This window comes from Lepisma saccharinum, chromosome 16 (assembly GCF_977018435.1).
Source record: "Lepisma saccharinum chromosome 16, izLepSacc3.1, whole genome shotgun sequence".
NCBI classification, from domain to species: Eukaryota; Metazoa; Arthropoda; class Insecta; order Zygentoma; family Lepismatidae; genus Lepisma; species Lepisma saccharinum.
This window is the reverse complement of record NC_139244.1, coordinates 23131281-23156714: the sequence shown is the minus strand read 5'-3', so window position 1 is coordinate 23156714 and position 25434 is coordinate 23131281. Positions and strand designations below refer to the sequence as shown.

Sequence of the window (25434 nt, the reverse complement as noted above, 5' to 3'; positions counted from 1 at the left end):
GATATAAATGTGAAGAATTAAATGTCTCTAACAGAGCTGTGCTGTACTGATGTTATTAGGTACAAATCCCCGCACAGACACAGAGCTGAGCATGGAATTGTTATGGAATTGTTAGATGATATTTGTTTGAAGAATAATTTCTAGATGATTCAATAATTAAATCTATACTCAATATCCCTATCTCTAACAGAGCTGTGCTGTACTGATGTTATTAGGTACAAATCCCCGCACAGACACAGAGCTGAGCATGGAATTGTTATGGAATTGTTAGGAAGAATAATTTCTAGATGTTTCAATAATAATATAATTAAATCTATACTCTAACAGAGCTGTGCTGTACTGATGTTATTAGGTACAAATCCCTGCACAGACACAGAGCTGAAAAGATGAGCAACAGAGCTGAGCATGGAATTGTTATGGAATTGTTAGATGATATTTGTTTGAAGAATAATTTCTAGATGTTTCAATAATAATATAATTAAATCTATACTCTAACAGAGCTGTGCTGTACTGATGTTATTAGGTACAAATCCCTGCACAGACACAGAGCTGAAAAGATGAGCAACAGAGCTGTGCTGTACTGATGTTTATCCCCGCACAGACACAGAGCTGAGCGGAACTGTTATAGAATTGTTAGATGAGATTGTTTGTGAAGAGATGTTTCAATAATAATATAAATCTATACTCTAACAGAGCAATGCTGTACTGATGTTATTAAGTACAAATCCCTGCACAGACACAGAAAATAGTTCTAGATATAATAATTCTATACTCAATAATAGCTATACTTAGGTACAAATCCCCGCACAGACACATGTTTCAATAGATATTAATTAACAGAGCTGTGCTGTACTGATGTTGCTCAGACACATAGGAGCATGGAACTGTTATGAATAAGATTGAAGAATAAAATAATTTCTATATCAATAGTCTATACTTATTATCCCTATCCCTGTGCTACTGTAATTAGCTACAAATCCTTGATATTTGTTAGATGCGATCCTAACTGAGCTGTGCTGATATTATTAGGCACTATGAAAATTCTCACAGAGCTGTACAGGAACAGGTTTCAAATCTCACAGACACAGAGCCTTGCTGATATTTCTACAACATGGAACTGTTATGGGCAGGAATTGTTAGATGCACTCAATATTCCTATCTATTATAAACACAGAGCTGTTATGGATATGGAGGTGAAGAATTGAATGAATCTTTAACAAAGCTATGTTGCTGTACAAATCCCACACAGACACAGAGCTGAGCATGGAACTGTTATGGAATTGTTAGATGAGATTTGTTTGTGAAGAATGAAATAATTTTTAAATGCTCTACATAGACACAGAGCTGAGCATGGAACTGTTATGGAATTACACAGAGATGTTATAGATATGGAATTGAATATTCTGTCTCTAACAGAGCTGTGTTGTTTTGATGTTATTAGGTACAAATCCCCACACAGACACAGGAACTGTTATGACGGAATGAAATATTAAGATACCTAACAGAGCCTTGCTGAGCATGAAACTGTTATGGGAATTGTTAGATGTGAAGAATAGAGCTGTTATAAAATATGAAGAATTGAATAAAATAATATTTATACCCATCTACTCTGTCTCTAACAAAGCTAAATCCCCACACAGACACAGAGCTGAGCATGGAACCGTTATGGAATTGTTAGATGAGATTTGTTTGTGAAGAATGAAATAATTTTAAAATCTATACTTAATATTCCTACAGAGCTGTGCTTGCCTCACACAGACACAGAGCTGAGCATGGAACTGTTATGGAATTGTTAGATGAGATTTGTTTGTGAATTTTTAAATTTATACTTAATATCCCTATCTCTAACAGAGCTGTTATGGATATAGAGGTGAAGAATTGAATGAAATAATATTTATACCCATCTACTCTGTCTCTAACAAAGCTATGTTGCTGTACAAATCCCGCACAGACACAGAGCTGAGCATGGAACTGTTATGGAATTACACAGAGATGTTATAGCTCTAACAGAGCTGTGCTGTACTGATGTTATTAGGTACAAATCCCCACACAGACACAGAGCTGAGCATGGAATTGTTAGATGAGATTTGTTTGTGAAGAACGAAATAATTTCCAATAGATCTATACTCAATATCTAACAGAGCTGTGCTGTACTGACACACAGACACAGAGATGTTATGGATATAAATGTGAAGAATTGAATGAAATAATATTTATACCCATCTACTCTGTCTCTAACAAAGCTATGTTGCTGTACAAATCCCACACAGACACAGAGCTGAGCATGGAACTGTTATAGAATTGTTAGTTGTGAAGAATAAAATAATTTTTAAATCTATACTTAATATTCCTACAGAGCTGTGCTTGCCTCACACAGACACAAAGCTGAGCATGGAACTGTTATGGAATTGTTAGATGAGATTTGTTTGTGAAGAATGAAATATTTTTTAAATTTATACTTAATATTCCTACAGAGCTGTGCTTGCCTCACACAGGCACAGAGCTGAGCATGGAACTGTTATGGAATTGTTAGATGAGATTTGTTTGTGAAGAATGAAATAATTTTTAAATTTATATAATATACCTATCTCTAACAGAGCTGTGCTGTTTTGCTCTACATAGACACAGAGCTGAGCATGGAACTGTTATGGAATTACACAGAGATGTTATAGATATGGAATTGAATATTCTGTCTCTAACAGAGCTGTGTTGTTTTGATGTTATTAGGTACAAATCCCCACACAGACACAGAGCTGAGCTTGAGAAGAATAAAATAATTTCTAGATGTTTCAATACTCAATATCCCTATCTCTAACAGAGCTGTGCTTGCCTCACACAGACACAGAGCTGAGCATGGAACTGTTATGGAATTGTTAGATGAGATTTGTTTGTGAAGAATGAAATAATTTTTAAATTTATATAATATCCCTATCTCTAACAGAGCTGTGCTCAGAAATAGGCCACAAGTGGACCGGAAGTAAATATGTGCGGGTGGGTGTGGGTGGGTGTAGGTGTGTATGTGGGTGGGTGTGGGTGTGTGTGTGTGTGTGTGTGTGTGTGTGTGTGTGTGTGTGTGTGTGTGTGTAGATGTGGGTGGGTGTGGGTGGGTGTGGGTGTGTATGTGGGTGGGTGTGGGTGTGGGTGTGTATGTGGGTGGGTGTAGGTGTGTATGTGGGTGGGTGTGGCTTAGTTTTAGGTGTGGCAAAAAAAAAATATCAAGAGAGGCTTATTTTTGACAGGTTTATGGACAACAATCTCACTGAAGTGCCTTTTGTAAGTGTAGGCAAATCAATCTGAGGGGGGTCATACTTTCTCAGGAACTCCCGAGGGTATTTTTTACAAAAATCTTGGATTAGACGGGGTTCCACACTTGAGCAAAAAGCTCATATGGGCATGTTGAGCTTGTTTTAAGTGAAGGCAAATCAATCTGAGGGGGGTCATATTTTCTCGTCCTGGTTGTAGGTCCAATTACACTACTGACACCTAAGTGTCAAGAAGCTTTCTTGTTACTAAAGAATGCTCTAATTTCAGCACCAGCATTGAGTCAACCCGACTTTGAGTTGAGGTTTTGTGTTTCTGTTGATGCAAGCCAGAAAGGATTGGGTTGTGTACTTTGGCAAGTTGATAATGGTGAAATTCGTGTAATACAATACGGCAGTCGTGCTCTTAGAGGAGCAGAGATTACATATAGTACACACGAATTGGAATGTTTAGCTATATTATTTGCTCTGGAGAAATTTGCTATATATCTTAAAGGAACTGATTTCAACTTATATTCGGATCATAAGTCGTTGTCTTGGCTTAAAACTGCACAATCACTTAATTCTCGTCTTACGAGATGGGCTCTCAAACTGCAGTGTTTTGATTTCACGTTATATCATGTCCCAGGAGTTTCGAATAATATTGCTGATACGTTGAGCAGATTTCCGCCTTGTACTACTTATTGTGCACTTGATGATACATTATATATCAATCAAGTAATTGTGGAAGATTCACAAGATGGTACTTCTTCTATTTGGGTAAAAGCTCAACGAGCAGATGAAAAATGTAATAATATAATTTCTCACCTGGAAAATAGTACAACTGATAAAGACTTTTCAAAGTATCTTCTTCACGACAAAATTCTGTTTTATAAACCCAATTCAGAAGAAATTTGTAAACTTGTAGTGCCACGTGAGCTTATACCTTTGGTATTGCACAAAATGCATGATTTAAATGGACATTTTGGTTATCAGAAGGTTTTATCAGCTTGTAGAAGGGCATATTTTTGGCCGTACATGAGGAAATCTATTAGAAATTACCTGAAAGATTGCTTAGAATGTGCACGAACCAAGATTGTAGGTCGGCCATTGCGGAGAGATGAATATCACGTCGTTTCTCAACAACCGCACGATTTCCTCTCTATTGACTTAATCGGAAAATTACCAAGATCACATACATATGAATATCTTCTCACAATTGTAGACGTTATGTCAAAGTTTGTTATGATTTATCCGTTAAGAAAAGCGACTGCCAGAGAAATTATCAATCGTTTTGAAGAACAATATTTTAAACATTACCCTGTATGTAATATATTATTATCAGATTGTGGGAGCCAATTTACATCAAATGAGTGGAAAACCTACATGGATTCAAGGAAAATTAAGCATATTACTACCACTACATACAATCCGAAATCTAATCCTATTGAGAGGTACAATAAGGAGATTGTTAGATTACTGCGATTATTCTGCAATGATAATCACACCAGTTGGTATACAAAAATAAATTCTATTATTCAGTTACTAAATCATTCTTGCTCTTAAGTTACCGGATTATCTCCTAGTGAACTTTTCTTACATGAAGGACTCAATATTTGAAGAAATCGGCTGGCCGGAGCAAATTAAATCTTTGCCATGGAAACGCAAATTGTTTTTAGCGGAAATCAGGACTAGACAATCTAGAAGAAGTAGAAAGATTAAGAATGCATTGAACTCGATTAAACTTCAAACAGGAGATTTGGTTATGATAAGAAATAGGCAAGTTAGTTCTAAAATTAACAGCCAGATTCATAAATTGTTCAACTTGTATATTGGGCCATTCCTTGTCAAGGAAATTAAGGACAATAATGCAATTCTTTACACAATGAACCAGCAATATTATGACAAGGTGAACTTTTCAAATCTTCGAGTGTTTAACTGTTCGGAAGAAAAGAGGAATCAACTCTTGTCTGAGAATTAAATTTATGAGAGTAGATACTGGAAAAGGGAAACCATTCTGTTTATCATATTGTACAATTGAATGTTGTATTATGCTCTGATTTGTTATTACCTGTTAGGCACAAATCTGTTTATGTGCATGTTGTTGTCGAATGTCAGATAATATTGTCCATTTGTAACTTTGTTTTAGTTATGTTGATAAACAACGGACTGATTTGTAAATGAAAACTCCTCCTCGCTGTTTGGTAGTTTTCATTTTCCCGGAGGAGGGGAATGTTGTGACGGTCCTGTGAATCCGCACAATATAATTGTATGTTTATTGAAATTATTAATTTCATATTATACAAATCACTTTATATTAACTGTTCAAAAAAAATGTATAATAATTACTTTGTACTACGTTAATTATGTTTTATGTTATTTATTGCGCTATACGCTGTATAAACGAGATATTTGGAATTCTAACGTTGCTATAGCAACGAGAATCAATAGTCATTGTGTGGTAGTGTGTCTGAAAAAAATGGAAATATAGGTAATAGTGAACTGCATATTTCTCAGTTATTTCACTAATATATAGACCCATAGAAGTTGTAACTTCACCTTCGCGTTTTAGTTTCAAATATTTATGAACGAAATGTAATCGTGCAAATGATTGACTAGAGAACGTCACAATTATCAAGACAAGAGTGCATCGATCAACTTACTTCCACATTTGGCGATGAAGCCCCATCCTTTGTCACTGTGAAACGCTGGTATAACGAATTTAATCGTGGCCGCCATTCGCTCACCGAAGAGATTAACGAAGGTCGTCCAAAATCAGTTGTTGTTCATTCAAGAAAACATTGATGCTGTGCAAAACCTAATACTGCAAGATCGTCATGTGACATACTGTGAGATTGAAGCAACCATAGGCATTAGTTCCACCAGCATATATAAAATATTACATGATCATTTAGCTGTGAGAAAGGTATGTTCTCGTTGGATCCCACACAATTTGACAAAAACTCAAAAAGACGCTCGCGTCAATTGGTGCAAACAAATGCTCAATAAATACAATCGTGGTGCTTCAAAAGACGTATATAAGATTGTAACAGGTGACGAATCATGGATATATGCATATGAGCCGTAACGTAAACAGCAGTCGACTGTATGGGTGTTTCAAAATGAACCCAATCCAACAAAAGTTGTTCGCGCTCGAAGCACATCGAAACAAATGGTCGCCTGTTTTTTTCTGGAAAACTGGTCATGTGGCAACTGTGCCTTTAGAGGAACGTAGAACGGTCAACTCTGAATGGTACACAACAATTTGTTTGCCAAAGGTCTTCGGTCAAATACGTAAAACAAACAAACGCCGTCGGATCATTCTTCATCAAGACAATGCCAGCTGTCACACATCTCGTCTAACAACCGACTTTATGAACAGTCAAAAAATCGAATTGATGGGTCATCCGCCGTACAGTCCTGATTTGGCACCCAATGACTTCTTCTTGTTCCCGAATGTCAAGAATAAATTGCGTGGACAACGATTTTCGTCGGCGGAAGACGCCGTTGATGCGTTCAAAAACCATATTATGGAGGTGTCTCAAGAAGATTGGAAAAACTGCTTTGACAAATGGTTCGAACGAATGCAAAAGTGTATTGACCATAAAGCAGAATACTTCGAAAAACAATAAAGCAGTTTTCAATGCCAAATTCCTGTTTTTTCATTGTTAGGTTCAAAATATAAATAGTGACCCTCGTATCACCTTAATTGAAATCAGATGTATATTCAGAAAAGCACCAAATCAAATGCAAATACAACGATATACTGCTGGGTGTTTCTACGCAAGAAAACCATGATTGAAATAACATTTCGCTTGAAATTACAGTGCCATTTTGACTACACTGGCCGCCTTTTCTTCTGCACTCCGGTTCACGAAAGTAGGCGTTTAGGCTTTTACGCTGTTGCCCCGCCGGTGACAGCGGCGTGCTAACAACTCCGTGTGTTCGTGCATGATATTTTGTATTCCGTTTATTTATATATACGTGATATAAAAATGGTGTCAATAACAGTGCGAAATAATAGAAACATGATAAATCAAATGGACATTCGCATATATCAGTTTCATGTGTATTTCATCGAGTTTCCTATAATTCTGTTTAATAAACAGGCTAGGAGATTATGACACTCCATTCCTTCCTTACTGCACCCAAAAGTAATGTGGAGGAAAGTTGATGTTTAGACTAGGCAACACTGCATGGCGAACGTTGCCACACAGTGTGCGAGAACTAGTAATCGTTTGGCTTCAATCGCTTTGACTTTGTCATGTGGCACCAGCGCATTCTGTAATAATTAGACACTTAACACTGCCGTCTCTACTAATTCATAAACCAACTAGAAATGTTGTTGTTGGTATAGAAAACGGCAAATATAATAGTAGGCAAAATTGTCAGTCACCATGCTTGTCATATGACGTTCAAGAATTAAACAAAGAGCATGAATAAGCAGAGAACCATCTGTCCTCCAGCACAATTGCCTAAGAAACACCTGCAATGAAGAAGAAGAAATTTAAATAGGTATTGACAATTTACGTACTGTTTTGTTTTCGGTTGACTGTACATACTCACAACTTAATTCTTCATTAATGTGACGTTAAACCAGAAACATCGGATCATTGCGATTTGGTGAGATACGCTAAGATTCACACAAATGAGATTCCGTTCGCCTAAATAATATTATTCGCTATTGAATTAGGACATTTGTAGTAATTGTACTAATCTCGCCGCAGAGAAAATTAACATTTGTGACCATTTCTCTCTGCAATCTGTCGAGGTAAAATTAACAACATGGAGTCTTTTGTTAAATTATGTTTTCTAGCCACTCATAGACTCGTATTTGAATTAGCTAATCGCAATTTCAAAATTACATGTGTAACTTCAACTTAAGGAGACAATCGTATATAATTTATGTTCAATGGTGGAGAATAAAACACAAAAAATAGACTCCTTATGCGTACTGCAATACTGTACATTCATTGCGTAGTAAAACCAGGCACCAGATATCAGATTCTGTGTTGAGAAGAATTAAATTTGATCTTATCAGTAAAAGCCTGGGTGTATTATTTCAGGTAGAAGTCACGGCGCTTAATGTCTCTTGAGTGTCAAACCCAGGACTTCTCAGATAAAAGACAACCATAATAACACTACCGTGAAGTGGAATAAGATGTGGAGAGAAACTGACCTTTGAAAACTCACCTTCACACATTTTGCATCTTCCTAGGCAGGCACAGGTGAGAAATATAGCGCATATGAAGTGCCATGTGACCTGAAATAAATAAATAAGAAGTAAGGACGAGGATCATAGTTTCCTTTTCAACCTTTATTACTTACCACAAGTCAAATGTTTCAACACTTGCAGCAAATACTACCAAGCGTCCAACATGAAGTAATAGCAGTACTGAAAAGAAATAACTTGTGGATATATACACATTTGTATATTCAGCATGATCATGTTATACTGCACACCATACACATAACCATAAGAAAAATATAATGTACTCTCCTCGATGACATTGTGGTTAGGCCGTTACCTTGTAATCAAGGGGTTCTGTGTTCGATATCACATTGCACCTCAAACTGTTAGTCCAATACCAAATAGCCTACTGAGACCAAAAACAACACGTCCTTGGGTCTTTGGAATGGATTCTTTCCTCAAAACATGCCGAAGCATGTTTACGGCAAGAAGCATCACAAGCGAATTCTAAATAGATAGATACTCTAAATGTTATTGTGGATTTATATAATATGCAAAAAAACAACTTACATGTTATAAGGTAGGTGAGCCAAAGGTAGCCCGTGTTCTCAAGGCGGCCCACATTATGAAAATCATATTAGTATTTAGCACAGCTAACAAATGGCACTACATTAATACATTAATATGCCCAGTACCCCTCAGGTGCACCATGCAAAAACCAGCTGCCAGAGACCATTTTGTTTAAGTAGTTGTGTAACTCCTGGCGTCGTAGGGACTGTGCAGACCAGTCCTCCATGGAGGTCCGCTATTCGTCGTTACTGTAATATATATATATATATATATATATATACTGTCATATATAATGCATGTCAACAATCAAAAGTTTGAGACCAACAATTTTCTTTAATAAGATGTAGAAACATGAACGAATATGTTTTCTTAAGCACAAGCATCATTTTCTAAGCCAACTATAAGCCGTGGGCCACCTTGGGAACAGATGTAACGGTTTTGTATTTTTTTTTATTTTTTAAAAGTTACAAGCAATGTTACAAAATATCCATTTGGTAAACATTGTCAATTAGTTACAGGAGTTATTTCCTTTAATTTCAGAAAATTATCTCTCATTATAGATTTGTAAATTGCCCTAGAAGCTTAACTAGGGCCACCTTTGCTTCAGCTACCTTACTTGTTGGCAGCATTAAATCACGAATGTCTGGGTTAGCATCTTCCGCCCGCCCGCTTGTATTCCGTATGCTTACAAGAACTGGCCTCAATCATGGCTCTCTAAGCCACAATTCAACAGTTTGTGACGTAGGTGATGCACACCTATTCCATTGGTATCCATATTATGTTTCTATATAAAAAAGAAGTATTGTCATATTTAATTGATCTTTTAAAATCCTTAATTTGTCAGCAACGTAAAAAATATATTGGTTGTTAACTTTAGTATGAAAGACTGGTGCACTTTGACATGACCCACGTCTTGTGTGCTCGCATGTTGACATTGGGTTCCTTAATGCTCGTAATAACTTAATTCCAGCATGTACAGTGCGTTCGAAAAGTAACTATTATATAAACATGATTACATGTTGAGGGATTGTATTCCCTGCGCTGCGAGTAATGTTTTCTGCAAAGGTTGGTAATCCTGCGTTGTGTGCAGTTTAGTTTGCTTCCGCGAGCCAGTCAGGCCAGTGTTGCCACATGAAGAGAATTTCCCTTTCGCAGGGAAATTCGGACCGAAATTTTAGCCAAAAGGGAAAAGGGAATTTCGATTAAAAATACCACAATTGCAGGAAAATTTTAAGGCCATCTGACTACATTATCAGAGTTTATGTTAATTTCGAATTAATTATCTACATTTTTATGTTTTGATTGATATGTTGTTTAAAGTCCACTTTATGCACAGTATATAGTTTAAAGTGGGATCCGAACCACTTGTGCCTCCACCGGGTATCGAACCCGGGACCCCTTGATTACAAGGCGACGACGCTACCACTGCGCCATCGGGGAGGCCCTACATTTTTGTGTTATTTATTTTGCTATTCCTACTTGTTTCTGCTCCTTTAAGTTTATTGTACGTTGCTTTTATGCATCTTGAGATAAATAGTAACTATGAGGATTAACGATTAATGGGATTCCCGACCAGGATACAAACCTGGGACATCTGGTCAGGAAGTGATGAAACTGAAATGTGAAAATGTTTTAAAATATTTCTTATTCAAACGAATAAGGAATTCAACGGAATACTTAACTACGTAGTACTACTGCTTCCACCACCACCACTAATAATGCTGCTGCTGCTACTACTACTACTACTACTACTACTACTACTAATTATTATTATTATTATTATATAATTTGCTTAGGTGAAAGGAAACATTGGTCCAAAATGACATTGTGGCAACGCTGAGTCAGGCTGGTGCTTTGAGACTAGAAGGTGGGCCTGGTTCTATGTTGTACTATAGTGGAACCACAAGGAAAGAAACCTGCGCAGAACCTCACCGAGCTGGCGGGTGAGGGAAAGGACGGGGGGAAGGAGCCTTCAACGCGGCTCACGTCAGTGTTGCCAGACCTATTGATATCTCGGGAGAATTTCTTAATAAACTATTGCTATGGAACCTCCAACGGCCCGCTGAAAATCACGTTTCCTGCTTATCTTACTTGAACATGGAGGGGAGATGTAGAGTGGAACTCCACTCAGCCATGAAAAGTGCTCTTTGAACTGTGAAATTATGCCAAACGATACTCAATTGTGTTAGGACATTATTATTTTATTACTATTACTACATTACTATTTTTAGATGGTTGTATTTTATCCCACCCGAAAATCTATTTCTATTTTAGTTATTTTACGTCGCTTTTGTGCCTCTACGGGTAAGTACGACAATATGGATGAATGAAAAACTGATGAAATGGATGAAGTGACACAAACACAGTGAAACGTCCTTGCCTTACTAGGTAGGAACACTGACTTCGTAGCGTGGGCAAATTATTTTATACATGTATGTATGTATGTATATATTTGTGTGTGTGTGGGTGTTGTGTGTATATATTTCTAGCAGATGGGGAAGATAGGGGGGAACCCTAGCATAAGGGTTGCTATCTTGAAATTATTGAAGACATGCTGTCTACTTCATCCAAATATATTTCACATATGTAATGCATTTTCTCATTATGGTGCAGGACGCGTGCCCACCCCTAACGATAGCTGTACACCGAACACCAGCAGAAGGCAAATTGATCTGTTATTGTTAGCATTCGACTTGAAAGATTGTGGAAAATGAATGTTGACATAAAAGTACCTATTATTTTTCAGGCGTATGAGTTGATTTCAGTCACAGTAATGTACATCCATTATTATAATAGGGATGTAGGAACGTGATAATTTCAAACTCAAGTGGTGTTTTCTGAGAGGGCAACATTATTACGGTGTAATATGCCTCGTTTACCCACCTGATAAAAATACATTGTTTCCCCCTCGCTGGAAAAAAATCTGTGGACGTCCCCTTGCCTCTTGCCTCGAGAACGTTGTTCATCCGCTACTATTAGATCATCGGATTTTGTAGCAGATCTTCTGTTTTCCCAAGAAACAATCTCCCGATTTTTTCAAGTCTGACCTGGCAACACTGTCCCGAGTACCGATAACTGCAGGGAAGATGCGCGAACGCTTTTGACAGAGGGGTTTTTTTTTCCTTGTGGTCGAGCTATAGTGCATGACAGGTGTATGGTTACTTTTCGAACGCACAGTAGTAGTGAAGGAAGTGAAACAAGGGAGTAAGTTCGCTTGTTTGAAAAGTTAGAACGAAACGTTATGTGTACCTTGCTCAAATATTGTACAAATACTTAAAATATTATTGTCTACTTCTTAATAATAAACTATACTGCTTTTCCGGATTCTCTGGAGTAGCGACGCGCAGAGGGGAAAGCTTGTGGGCGGGGCCAGACTAGGTGGGGAAGGGTGCGGGATGAAAGCAACGAAGTGCTGCGCGGTGTAACGGCCGTTATGCAAAACGCTTTCTGCTGCCAATTTCTTCTTTTATTCTTAACAATGGCCAGTGTATTGTTTTACACAAAGAACAAATAATATTGCACGTTTATTTGTCATTTCATGCTACGAAGAACAGAAAAGAACTAAAACAAATTTAAACATACATTTTCAAAAAACATGCAAATAACCACAAACTATGAAACATCATGTATCAAAATGTGTTTTAAACAAGTCTGAAAAACTTTTCAAACAAGTTGTTCTCGAACACATTCAACACTATGAGGCGCTCTCCTGAATGCAGAGTTCCCCTAGACTTGCGAGCTGACATGTTTACTACGGAACTACTGGACCGCGAATGAGCCCCCTCTCGTGGATGCCCCTCCCCTCCGCGCGTTCATTGGACGAGGCGCACACCCTTCAACATGCGCACAGAACGCATTCGCGTTTTCTTACTCCAGAGAATCCGGGAAAGGAATATAGGTAAATACTCTGCATCTCACAATAGATGTTTTTTATTAACGAAATCAATAGCGACACCTAAGCAGAAAAGCAATATTTAATATTTTTGTCAATTTTACATTTGTAAATATAATGGAAATAATTGTTTTGCATCTGTGAATATTAGCCTACAGAATTCCTATCATTCACCGAGGAATTCATCATTAGCTATAAAAGTATATATCAATAATGAGGATTGATATTGGAAAATAACATAAGACTAATTAAGATTAATTGTGGCCCATTCTCATAATAATTCAAGAATAGAAATAATCTAAGTTGATTAGGTGTTCTTGGAATTTTATAATGTTTTGCAATGCTGCCAACTCTCACAATAATTCAAAAACACATATGACTTATTGTGACTGTATACAATTAGACTTTCACATTGCTGTTTATTACATCTTCACTTGACACATTCAATTTTCTTTTCTATTGTTTGATAATTACTGAGAAGATTTGAACATCGAGGGAAATATGATAACTGCGGTGTTAGTATAAGGAAACATATACTTGTCTTTGAACGAAATGCTACATAGAGTCACGTGTATCGATACAAGAATATTGTGCTTTTTACGATGCAAAAACACAATAGTTTACTTCGTTTCACTTTCTGAAGACAATCGCATCAGAAAAACATGGAATTTGCTTTTGTCTCTTTTATGAAGATTCTTTTAGCGCTCTCATTAGGAGATAATGGTCACAGTGTCTACACACGTGTGTCTGCAAATGATTACACCACATTTTCGCACGATAAAGGTTTAAAATTGTTAAAACAATGGTTGTATACATTTGTGGTGCAAGCACGGGCTTTTAATACATTGTAATGTGTGTTTTTTACCACCATTTAAACGAAACACTCTGTAGTAAAAATTTTACTGTGCTATATGAAATTGCTGATCACAACAATACCCTTCATCACATTGTTGACATTATCTTGTCTTCTAGATTATATTCGTGATGATTATGTTTGGGAAGCCCTATTGATGTTCGTGAATGATGCTTTCAATGTGCGTTTTGACATTTAATTAAGCATGTTTACAATCAGTCAAACTGGGATGTTATGTTTGTTGATGATCAACATTAAATTTTTGATTATGTGGATGAGCATCTTTAATTTTTAATTAGGAGACATTTCATGAATATATTCTGCGATTACACTTTCTTCAAGAAATGTTACCAACCGAATTGACCCAGTATTGCCAACCGTACTGTCCAGACCTTGGACTGTACGCTGAAAGCACTGTTGTGGACATGGTTTTGGATAGAGGAATTAGCGATGGTCAACATTGAAATAAAATACTAATCTTGTGATTATTAGTAACAACAAAGGAATCGCTGGTAGCTTAAGAATTATTGTAAGGTTAATGATGTTCTGTAAGAATAATTTACTATGAAAAGAGTATAATAATAATAATATAATAATAATAATCGACTATGTATGCACTGTGAAAACGAAATTTTGAAAATGACTCTTGTCGCGCTTTATGTACGAAAGAATAAGCCTATATTTCTTTACTTTTCGTCTTTCCACTGTTTTTTGTTTTAGCTGCAATTTTTTAGGCTGAACTAGGCGTAATCATTCCTAATTATACATCAGAAGTTACTGTTACTGGGCCTCCGAAATGGAGCAGTGATTGCGTCGTTGCCTTGTAATCAAGGGCTCCCGGGTTCGATACCCGGTGGAGGCACATAGTGGTTCGGATCCCACTTTAAACTGTAGGTCCAGTCTCGATTAGCCTTACTGTGCATAAAGTAGACTTAAAACACTCAATGAATCAACATCAGAAGTTACTGAAATATGCAAAATTGGGGAAAATATATTATTCATTGCTTCTCGTTACAAGGGCTTCAATATATCACGTTCCAGGACACAGCATCAAAAATTGACACCCATCCCTTTTTCGTTTTGAAAAATGTTTGTGGGCTCTCTTGACATAGAGTGTGATAAAAACCAAAGGACGTTCCGTGTGTGGAAAGCGGCCGTTCGCTTATCTGTCGAACAATTTACGAGTCAACGCTTTTCTATTTCGCGGTCTACTGAAAGTTTGGACAATCTGATAGACATTTCTTACAGACGTAGGTAATTGTGTACGACTATTGAACTCTTTTAGCTTGTATCGACCTGTAAAAGTGCATATGTTTTCTCTAAAATGTCATTGCCATTGCGTGTAACGGTTATTACATATGTTGTGTGTTACTGGTAGTTGTCAGAGAAATATTGTCAGCAAGACAATCAAAGTATTTGATATTGAAATCGGTTTAGCTTTTTAATGTGCATAGTTTATGTTTGACTTCTATGAAGTTGTTAATTCGATAATTATAAAATTTTATTATGAGAGAAGAAACAGCATTCTTAAGAGACGCGAATAAATGGTAAGGTGTTTATCGTAATTATGTACTGTGTTATTTCACACGTTATCTACGGATTTCTTCAAGCAGTTTTACAGAATATCTTCCTAAAATTATGCGAGAAAGTATCTCTAGTTCACCTCAGATGTTATTTTATGCTCCAATGACGATTAAGTATTTGTATTTGTGACGTTTTACGTCGCTTTTTTGTCCCTTCTAGCTAATTGCGACGATGAGGATGGATGATGATTTGATTAAATTGATGAAGGGACGTTCACAGAGAAATTCCTGCAGGTTTGGTTAAATCGGCTGCACTTGTCGAGATCAACTGAATGAATCACGATTATTATACAGGGTGTCATTTTAATGGCGCCCACGGACCACGGAAACGTATAGAGGACATCAAAACAAACAACTTTTCTCAGTAACATTTTTCTCGTTGGTGCATCATTTCGGCGCTACAGTCGTTCGAAAAAGCCCGTTTTGCCGCCTGAATGCTGGCAACCACACACAACATTTGATTGCATTTGTGACGTCATATCCCGTCGTGAAGCGATGCGTTCCAGGGTTGCCAGGAAAACACATATTCTGTGAAAAATGACATAGCTACAATCAGCCACATTACGTACCGTAAAACAAAACGAGAAAACACGTTCTGTAACCTAACAGGAAGTAAACAAACTATACGAAAAATGGTAGAAAAAAAATAGATTTCAAGTGGAAGTAGTCATTTCGAATTTTGTCTTAGCTTACATATCAAATATTTGCAAATCTAGTTACCAAGTTGGTATCTACAATTTAGTCTATCCACTTCGTCCTTCTGATACTAGTTGTCTGTGACACACTGAACAGATGACAAAATATAAATGAAAGAACACAAAATTCCAAAGGTAAGCAACACATAATGTAATGCATATTCAGGGCATTATGAGGCAAGTGACAAAAATGGTTGAGAATACAGGGATATAAATAGTAGTAAAACAAACTCTCCGACGACTGTGTTTATCTACGCACCGGATACACATGTAATAGTTTGCAACTCTGAACCGGGCAGTATATTCGCTATTGATTCATCATTAGATTGTTACTGTGGTTGTACGTGTTTTAGCCGTAATGTAACAACGTGAACCTCAGATACTTCCGTTATCAGCACAAAGTACCACAAGGCATCTGGACACAAACCTGTAGATAACAACCTTGCAACCAGATTTGCAAATATAATTGACATGTAGCTGGGCGTAAACAGCCAAATGTAAGTTGCAAGTACAATACAATTTATTGTTGATGATATTTGACATGTAGGCCGAGTTAAAATCCGATAATGACACTTCATTTTGAATACGTTTTTTACCATTTCTCATATCGTTGGTTTACTTCCCCCTTCTTCTGAGATGACTGCTGAACTTCTGGCTGGTAGGCTATGATGTTCGGTTTACTGGACGCGTTTCTCGCTTCGTTTTACAGCTAATAATGTGGTTGGTAGTTTGTCATTTTTCACAAAATTTGTGTGATCCTTGCAACCCTACCGTGAGCTGTTTCGCCGCAGGAAATGACGTCACAGATACGATCAAATGTTGTGTTGGGTTGCCAGCATCCAGGCGGCAAAACGGTCTTTTTTGAACGGCTGTAGCGTCGAATTGACGCACCAACGTGAAAAATGTTACTGAGAAAAGTTGTTTGTTTTGATGTCCTCTACATGAATCTGTGGTTCGTGGGCGCCATTAAAATGACACCCTGTATATGAGAAAGATATAGAAGTGTCGGGCTGCTACGCATTTGGAAAACTTGGAAAACAGGAAAATCTCAAGGAATTTGGCTTGTCAGGGAATTTTGCAGATCATCTAGAATTTACACGCTTTTTGGAATCTGCAAGAGAAGTTGCAAAATGAACAACTTCCGGATTCGGTTCTTGTGATTCCATTCCAATCCCCAGAAAGATTCAGTTCAGAAACTTGTTTCTCTCATTCTTACGATTCTGAGTCTGGTACAAAATTACGGTTCCTTCGAATTTCGGTTCTACAAAGACTCGTAGGTATTATTTAATTCTCACTTTTATACTAGGTTTTAGAAAGAATATCAAAATAGAAATTGTAGTCCCGCTATACTGATTGATAACTAATGTAAGCTGGCTATATGATCATAATTATCTGAAAGGTTGGTAAAGAAGAGGTTATCGTCTACTATTTTATAAATCTTGTTGGCATTTACATTTTGGTGTAACAAGAAAAGAAATTTTGCTTGCAAGATTATGGCTCTAGTAGAATTTTACGTAATGAACGTTAGCCTGACTGATTCCGCATAATAGTGATAACTGCATGAATAACTGCACAAAGTGAATATAGTGTCGTAGAAAATGCTGATTTTTTTTCGTTTATAAGCACACAGCATCTGGAGAAAGTTTTGTTGCATGTAGGAATTGCATAGTAAATCCGCTAGAAAATGAACAATTTTGTATGGTTTATGAAGATTATGTTGTTTGTGAACGTTTTCTGTTGTTTTAGATCGCGGAGATGTGATATGGTGATTGTAATTTTACATTAGCCTTCTAATTTTCACGTTTTATGCGTGTAGAATGGATTTTGCTTTTAAAAAAATTGTGATAGCGAATATTCATGATAATTAACGGACATGAGTATTTAACTGAAAAATACAAGCTTCAAAAGTAAATATCTTATATAAACATGTCTGGAAAAAATTCATTTTTGGGCTGGAAAACCTGGAAATCTCAGGGAATTACATAATTAAAAGATCGTAGCAACCTGCATGCCTTACCTGGGAACGAATCCCAGAACATCATCTTATTTCGATTTCTACATAGGTTATCAATGACGATGCCGCAAGAGAATTTTGTTTTGGTAACCTCAAGGGTGGAGAAAATATTATTTCGGTCGCCACGGCTGCTAACATTCTCTCTCTCTATCTCTCTCTCTCTCTCTCTCTCTCTCTCTCTCTCTCTCTCTCTCTCTCTCTTTCTTTCTCTCTGTGGCTGTATGTCTCCCACTCTTTGCATCTATCTCTTTCTACGTGAATGTAGCTAAAGTTGTATGGAAATGTGGTGCCAACAGATAATGTTGATCAAATGAACAGAGTATGAACTGATAATGTTCTGAGACATGCGCGTACAAAGAGAAGCGTGTGGAAATCGATCATAGAAAACGATGCAGGATTGGAGATTATATCCTTAGACATGTACGAAAAACCACGTTGCAAGGTCCAGAATACAAGCACATCTCGTACAGTACATCAAACTAAGCTAAATGATGAAAGATTCAAAGAAATTAAAACCTTATCAGAAGGAATGAAGAATGTAAACGATGAAACAAAGAGTAAGAAGAACATAGTGCAAACCAGTTATCAGAGTCCACGTTCCATAAATGTAAGGTCTCAGGAAACAAAGAAAGAAGCAGACGGGGACGGCACCAAGAGTTAGGACAGAGTAGCTCACTCGAAATCAGGCTGATGAATAGAATGGGAACTTACTTGTTTGCATCCCTTAATAATGATGTGAGAATCGGAATACATTTTTTTAAATGATCTTACCCATCGAAATCCTGCAGTGGCCTATCAGAAAGAATGGTGCCACCCAACTGAAGTCGAAAAATATAAAGTGAGCAGGGACACAACTAGGAAGGAAGGAAAATTACATTTTGGTGATGAGGGGAAAAGTGTTCGTGAAAACCAATATCAGGGTTGACCACCTAGGAATAAAACTATTTGGGAGACACTAGAGAGAGAAATTTCACGCCTTGCTCCCTAGGTGGTGAGTCGATAAGACTCCTGAGTGATAATCAATAAAAAAAAATAAGGTAAAGTGCTCCCCTGTGCTTAGCACTACGCCATGAAGGCGTATAGGGGGTGTGGGGGTAACGCCCCACACTTTCTTGATCCGGTCGTGAGTGGGGGTGATGTGATCAGCATCACGCCCCTGACCGCCTTTACCCCCCAGGGTTTCCCCCAGGTACCCAATCCGAAATATAATTTGAGACTACACATTTTTTCCATTTGGTTATTTCTGGTAAGTAGGGACATGAGAACATTTGAATACTAACATTCAAAATTAAAACCACTCTTAAGAATATAATCTAATTGCGAAAATATACCTATATTGCATGATCTGTTTCTACCTTTAAGTTCATAAACCAGAACGGTGGAAATAAAAGATTAAAATTGATACTAAACATGTTATGTTCTATCAGGAATTCTTAATTACATTCTTTCGATGCACCGATCCTCCTTGAATGTATCTGTTACTTGGTGCATATTCAACAATGACAACTTATATCAATCAAACAATTAAACATGTGGCCAATTTTGTTGAAAGTAAACTTAAAATATCTTATACCTTGCATTATCTTGTCATTCCCAACGACATTATTATTTTTGTTACTACACATTCTTTTATATTGTTAGTTACAAATTCAAAATAATGAAAATCTATTCATGAAGCGCATTACCTTTCTTATTTTGAAAATAAATCAGTACAAATGGTATTGATAAACTCAACGAATCAGCTACTTTCACATAATTTTCTCGGCTTAATAACATAATATTCATCCATATGTTTCGTGCTTTGAAAACTTAATCTAGAAATAGTAAATACCAGTAAAGAACGAGGAACCGATTACTTTGAAGCAATCTACTGAGTAATGATATTTGAATTGTGCCCTTTGCAGGAATTCTAATGAGTGGTAAGTGTACACATTCAAAACAATTTAGAAAGAAAAATTCATAAGTGTTCATTATTGTTATTTGGATAGCATAGTCCTTTGTGGAACACACTTCCAAAAAGTATACATAAATATAAATAACAAATTAATAATGTAACAAAAACTATTTACAAAGCTCTCTGCATGCAACACAAACTCCAAAATGTAGACATACCATACTAACAACCAGTGACGACGATAAAGTGACATGGGAGTGGATGTCTCCGGCTAACACATCCACCCCACAGAAAATAAGATAAATAGAATAAATAAATGCTCGTTTATCTCAAATATGGATTTCTGTTCCCTCTCAGAAAATATTCCCGACACCTCTAACTCCCCACTATTTTTTTTTGGTACCGTAAGTTCTACCAACTAAAGATGAAACGCAATAAATTCCCACATAGGGTATATTGAGACATAGATTCTTACAGACAGAATCAAACTTGGCAAATAAACCTAGTAGACATAATAGTTAAAACGAGACGCCTCTAGACAGGAACGTTAACAACAAAATAATATCATAAAAAATAGGTAAATGCAATAACCTTGACAATAAAATAAAGCAACTGTGACAGAAGAAAAATGAAATTTGTCGATCCAATCAGCAACTAGATCTGTGCAAAGGAGACTCATAGTTCCTCTCCAGAAACTAGATAACCATAATTTAATTCAATACACAGAGGACTCTTAAGCAGTAGACCTCACATTGCAATACTATAATACCACCTCTATTAGTTGAAAATTATTTCATTTCCTGAGTTGCATGGAAATGAATGTGTGAATGTTCAGAAACAGAGATACAGGAATACATAATAATAATATGCTCTGTTAGAGATGCAATCCTCATCACAATTCTGACGATATAAATGACCATAGCTAAGAACGGAGTTTGGCATGACCGCATTAGACACTCGAATGGATTCTCAATGAACTGTAAACAGCGGTCTCGTGCCTTACCAAAGCACACCGATGAAGAAGCTCCATTCGGAGCACTCTGCTTCAGAAAATGACGACACGCTTCAATTAATTGCATATTGTTTGAGTGTATTTCCGTGAAATGTACAGTTTACATCAGTCTCTCATCGCGCGAATGCAAAAGATGACCGACCGATTGAGGGACAAATGATAATTTCACGCTCTCGCTCAATCTTCGTTTGTGTTCTCTGTGAACTACTGTGTAATCAGTGGGGATTTTGAAAACCTAAAAAATTCTTAATAAATGACCTCAAAAATGACCTCACAGTTATCAGAAAATGACCTAAAATATTTAAAAATTACCTTCAAACTTAATTTATATATTAAAATACAATATTGAATTTTTCATAAATGCGAAGAGAATCATTTAAGAAAGTACTTTAAGACAACTCGACGCAGTCGGGTGTTTGGTAGGTTGGTAGGTTAAACTTCTCAGAGTGTATACTCATCCTGAATTTATTGAATTATGCGAGAATTATTGATGCTGGGATTGTGCAAAAAATGTCTTTACAAACATGGAAAAATACCGGTATCTTGTAATCAAATGTCGTGAGTTAGACAGAGGAACGATATTGTAGTGTTTATGTAGGCTGGGGGAAGGAACTCCCCATATTTATTTCGTTCACTTCGCTTTAAAAATTAATACAGTTAATTCACTGCAAACGTGCAAACGAGGAATAATTCTGAATTTGGAACTCTCTTCTAATTGAGCAAAATAAGTGAGTTTACGTGATTGTGGCGTATTATTTTTCCCACCTTAAGTTGTATACTTTAGAAATTATAATAATATTGAATTACAGTTTGGATATACCGGAAACAACTAAACATTTTATAGTGTTGCTATTTATGCATGGTGCAATGTACATGAGGTAGTGATTCGCGTGAAGGTCATGAATTGACACGTCTGCTTCAGCATCAACGCAATTCATTCCTTAAACCAACATGGGATGTAGAAGAAAAGAGAACAAAATTAGCAATGGACAATTTGCCTGCTGTTGCTTTTGCTGGCAATTGTACGAAAATATATTTTCAACCTGCAAGCCTATGATGACGTAACACGTACGATAAAGAAGAACGAATCTTTCATATTTTGTTGTTCTGTGTATTGCATGAAGGGAAAATTGTCTAGGTAATGCTACCTAAAATGTTCGTTGTGCATATCTACTTCACATAGCATTGGATTGTGATAGTTTTATCATGATATTCTCTCTTGGCAAAATGAACTGGTGTGGACCTGTTGATAAAAGAAAACATCTGGCCCAGTGTGTTTGGAGGTTAGTTTCATTGCCGTTTTGACAAAGGTCATACAATGAAGGTGCGTTGAGGTAGCAGTGTAGAATCTTCAAAATTGCCCGAAAATAATACGCTAGGCGATTCAGCAATGACCAGTCCAGAACCACGTAAGATAGGATTTAACGTTGAGGGCACATGTTTCTTTTCGAGATATTCACATTTAATTACAATGTTGTTTCCTGTTCCCTGAAACTGTTAATAAGTTTTAAAAAATTGGGAAGTTAAAAACAATAGTTGCGTTTGTCAATATTACGTAACATTTGTGCTTGAACGTTAGCTTGCGCTGCGATTGTCTCACCAAATCCATGAAATGAGTTTGTTAGCAGCACGTTCGAACACAGATTATAATTTTATCGCCACAAAGGGCTATAGAAACAAGGCAATTTCCTTATCTGATTTTCCCAAATGAAGAGAAAACAATTCCGTTTCAATTTTACATATTTAGTATTGCAGTCCTTGCTGCACTTTTATCAAAGTCCAACGTGCCACAAAAGAATTTGATTCACCATATCTGTTGCAAACAGACCGAAAAAGGACATGTGGTGAATGGAATTAGCGTAAATCAGACCACATGTTCCATTGTAGTTGTGTCGTAAACAACGAAAAGGTTCCAGAACTGCTCATTACTTGATATTTTTTTACCAGGCCATATGTTGAGGAACGTAATAAACGCTATAATCCACTGAATTGCTGTGCGAAAGCAACGCATAAGTCAATATTACCCGCTGTTAATACAAGATGTTGATACTTACCATTTTCAATCGATTGGCACTCAAAATTTTATCTCAAAAGGATCCTTTCCTCCATAAACGCCAGGCTGCAGTCAGATGTTTCGTCTGAGATGGTAGGTTCTACCTGTCCACATCAGCAGCACAGTTGCAAGTCTGAGATTGATTCTCTGTGGAACGATATGTTTATAAACTCGTCGAGATATGGCTTTAAAAAGAATCGATTTAAACCTGGTACGCCAACCACTGCCTGTTGCATGTTTTCTTCAGCTCGTGTTTTTAGTGCAATTTAATGACGGTTATGTCATTTCTCTTCGAGTTAATGTTCCGTGGCATGCGTAAAGTTGCCGCGGGTTTTTTCGTGCTTGGAAGATAGTACGATCGCAAGCTCAGGCTAAGGAACAATCCTGCATTGTTTTTCAATATCCAAACGATTTTCCATCGTGGTCGTGTGTTGATAGGAGCATCAAGATAGAATCAGTAAGCTGTTATTTTTAAGTGAAAAAAATATAGGACCTGGCTACTCTGCAGAAAGTTAGGAAGTTGGGATTTCGTTCATAAAGGTTTTCCTAGAAACACAAGTGAGAATTTTGTTTTCAAGTACTTAGGAAAGGTGTAACAGTATCCACTTCCTGCTTGCGTACTTAAATTGTAGCAGGAAGAAAATTTGGAGTTTGGTAGACGTAGGCAATACATGTAGACCTAACCGTGAACAATTTCGTGGTCCAATTAGACAAATGGGCAATAAATGGAGCCAGCACAATCGCTGCTTTCAATAGATCGAGATAAGAAAGAAATGTGGTCAGTGTTTCTAACCCATTCGTATTGTTTGTTACTGTCCGATAATATTCTGTCCCGCACTTTTCATTCCCTGCTGTGTACATTTAATAAAATAGTAAATAATACATGCTGACTTATTGTAAATTGTTATTTAGGAATTTCGTTATTACGGGGGTTAGGAAGTAGCTCATGTCTATAGTTCCTCAGTGCATTTTTTAAAAATTTCTACACATTCTTTATCAGCAAAATTTATGTTAGTGCACGGAATAATACTCCAATAACCGCCATTCAAGTGAACAAGGGTTCACTTTGAAAACAAGGTTATAATGATAATGATACGATGTCACTCAACACTTTGTATTTATTCATAGTTTAATTATTTGATGTAGCTTTTCTACGTAGCTGTAGGAGACAAGAAATACAAATGAATATTCCTAATTTATCTGAATGCAGGAGCGGTTCAAACGCAGGTATTACGCTAACCACTAGTTCACGCAGGTTGACTAAACCCTCCATTGCCTTAAAGGGGGGTGACGATATTGTACACCCAACAGCAAAAGTAACAGGAAACAAGTGTTCATAATCATCTCCATTGTGATCCACAATGTGATGATCATGAAATAAAAGCATCAATAAGCAGATATCATCTGCGTCGCATCATTCCTTAAAACAACACGGGAAGAATAGAAAATAATAGCTATGGACAATTGTTGTTGGCTGTACAAGCAGTACAAGAGTACACCCATGTTCAAAAATGGGGCTGCATTTACAGTTCGTAATCCTATACGCTTCTTGGGTAATAATTGGTAGGCTAGACTGTGATATATACAAAGTAACCAAGAAGTCGTGTAAACGTACTTTTGATTGTTAATAATATGAAAACAGGAGTGCCGTTGGTCACAAATCACAATCATATTTTTAAAATTGCTTCAATATATATTAATTCTAAAATCTCTAAATTATGTAAAACATCTCCATGACATGGATCGATAATAAGTTTCTGAAATAAACTATTCAATTGTCTAGAATATGCGTTATTGTTCTGGTTCTTGGATAAGTCAATTATCGAGGCTATCCTGAACACAAAAAAATATAAGAGATATACAAAGTAACCAAGAAGTCGTGTAAACGTACTTTTGATTGTTAATAATATGAAAACACGAGCGCCGTTTTCACAAATCACAATCATATTTTTAATATCAAAGTAGGTATTAAATTTGCTTCAATATATATTAATTCTAAAATCTCTAACTGCATATTACTTATATTGTTTGTGTTAAGGATAGCCTCGATAATTGACTTATCCAAGAACCAAAACAATAACTCATACCTATTCAAGACAATTGAATAGTTTCTTTCAGAAAATTGTTATCGATCTATGTCATCGAGATGTTTTACATAATTGTAAATATGTATGTGTGTGTGTGTGTGTTCAATAGATATAACAACATAGTAAGCTATTGTTGTAATATTATTCCTTAAGTCGATTCACTATGACCCTACAAATCCAATTTAGTTGAAGAAATAGGATTAAGTTTTGCTCTTTTCTCAACATGCGTATTTAGTTATCACAGCGCGTTACTACGCCAAGGGTCCCGGTTTCGAATCCCTGCCTGAGCATGGGTGTCCTTTGTGAGCGTTCTTTCATCAATTTCATCATGTCATCACTCATCCTCATCTT

At 36.7% G+C, this 25434-nt stretch overlaps 1 protein-coding gene across 1 annotated transcript in view; it reads right to left on the bottom strand.

Moving 5' to 3' along the window:
* Positions 1-23195, bottom strand: part of LOC146000340 (melanization protease 1-like) — a 75653-nt gene extending 52458 nt beyond the window's left edge. Inside the window, exons 1-2 of the mRNA XM_083137869.1 lie at positions 22998-23195; positions 8433-8502 (exon numbers count right to left, since the gene is read on the bottom strand). Of these exons, the coding sequence (XP_082993995.1) occupies positions 8433-8502; positions 22998-23000 (73 nt within the window). The 5' untranslated portion in view covers positions 23001-23195. The remainder of the gene's footprint in view (positions 1-8432; positions 8503-22997) is intronic.
* Between the last annotated feature and the right edge of the window lie 2239 nt (positions 23196-25434).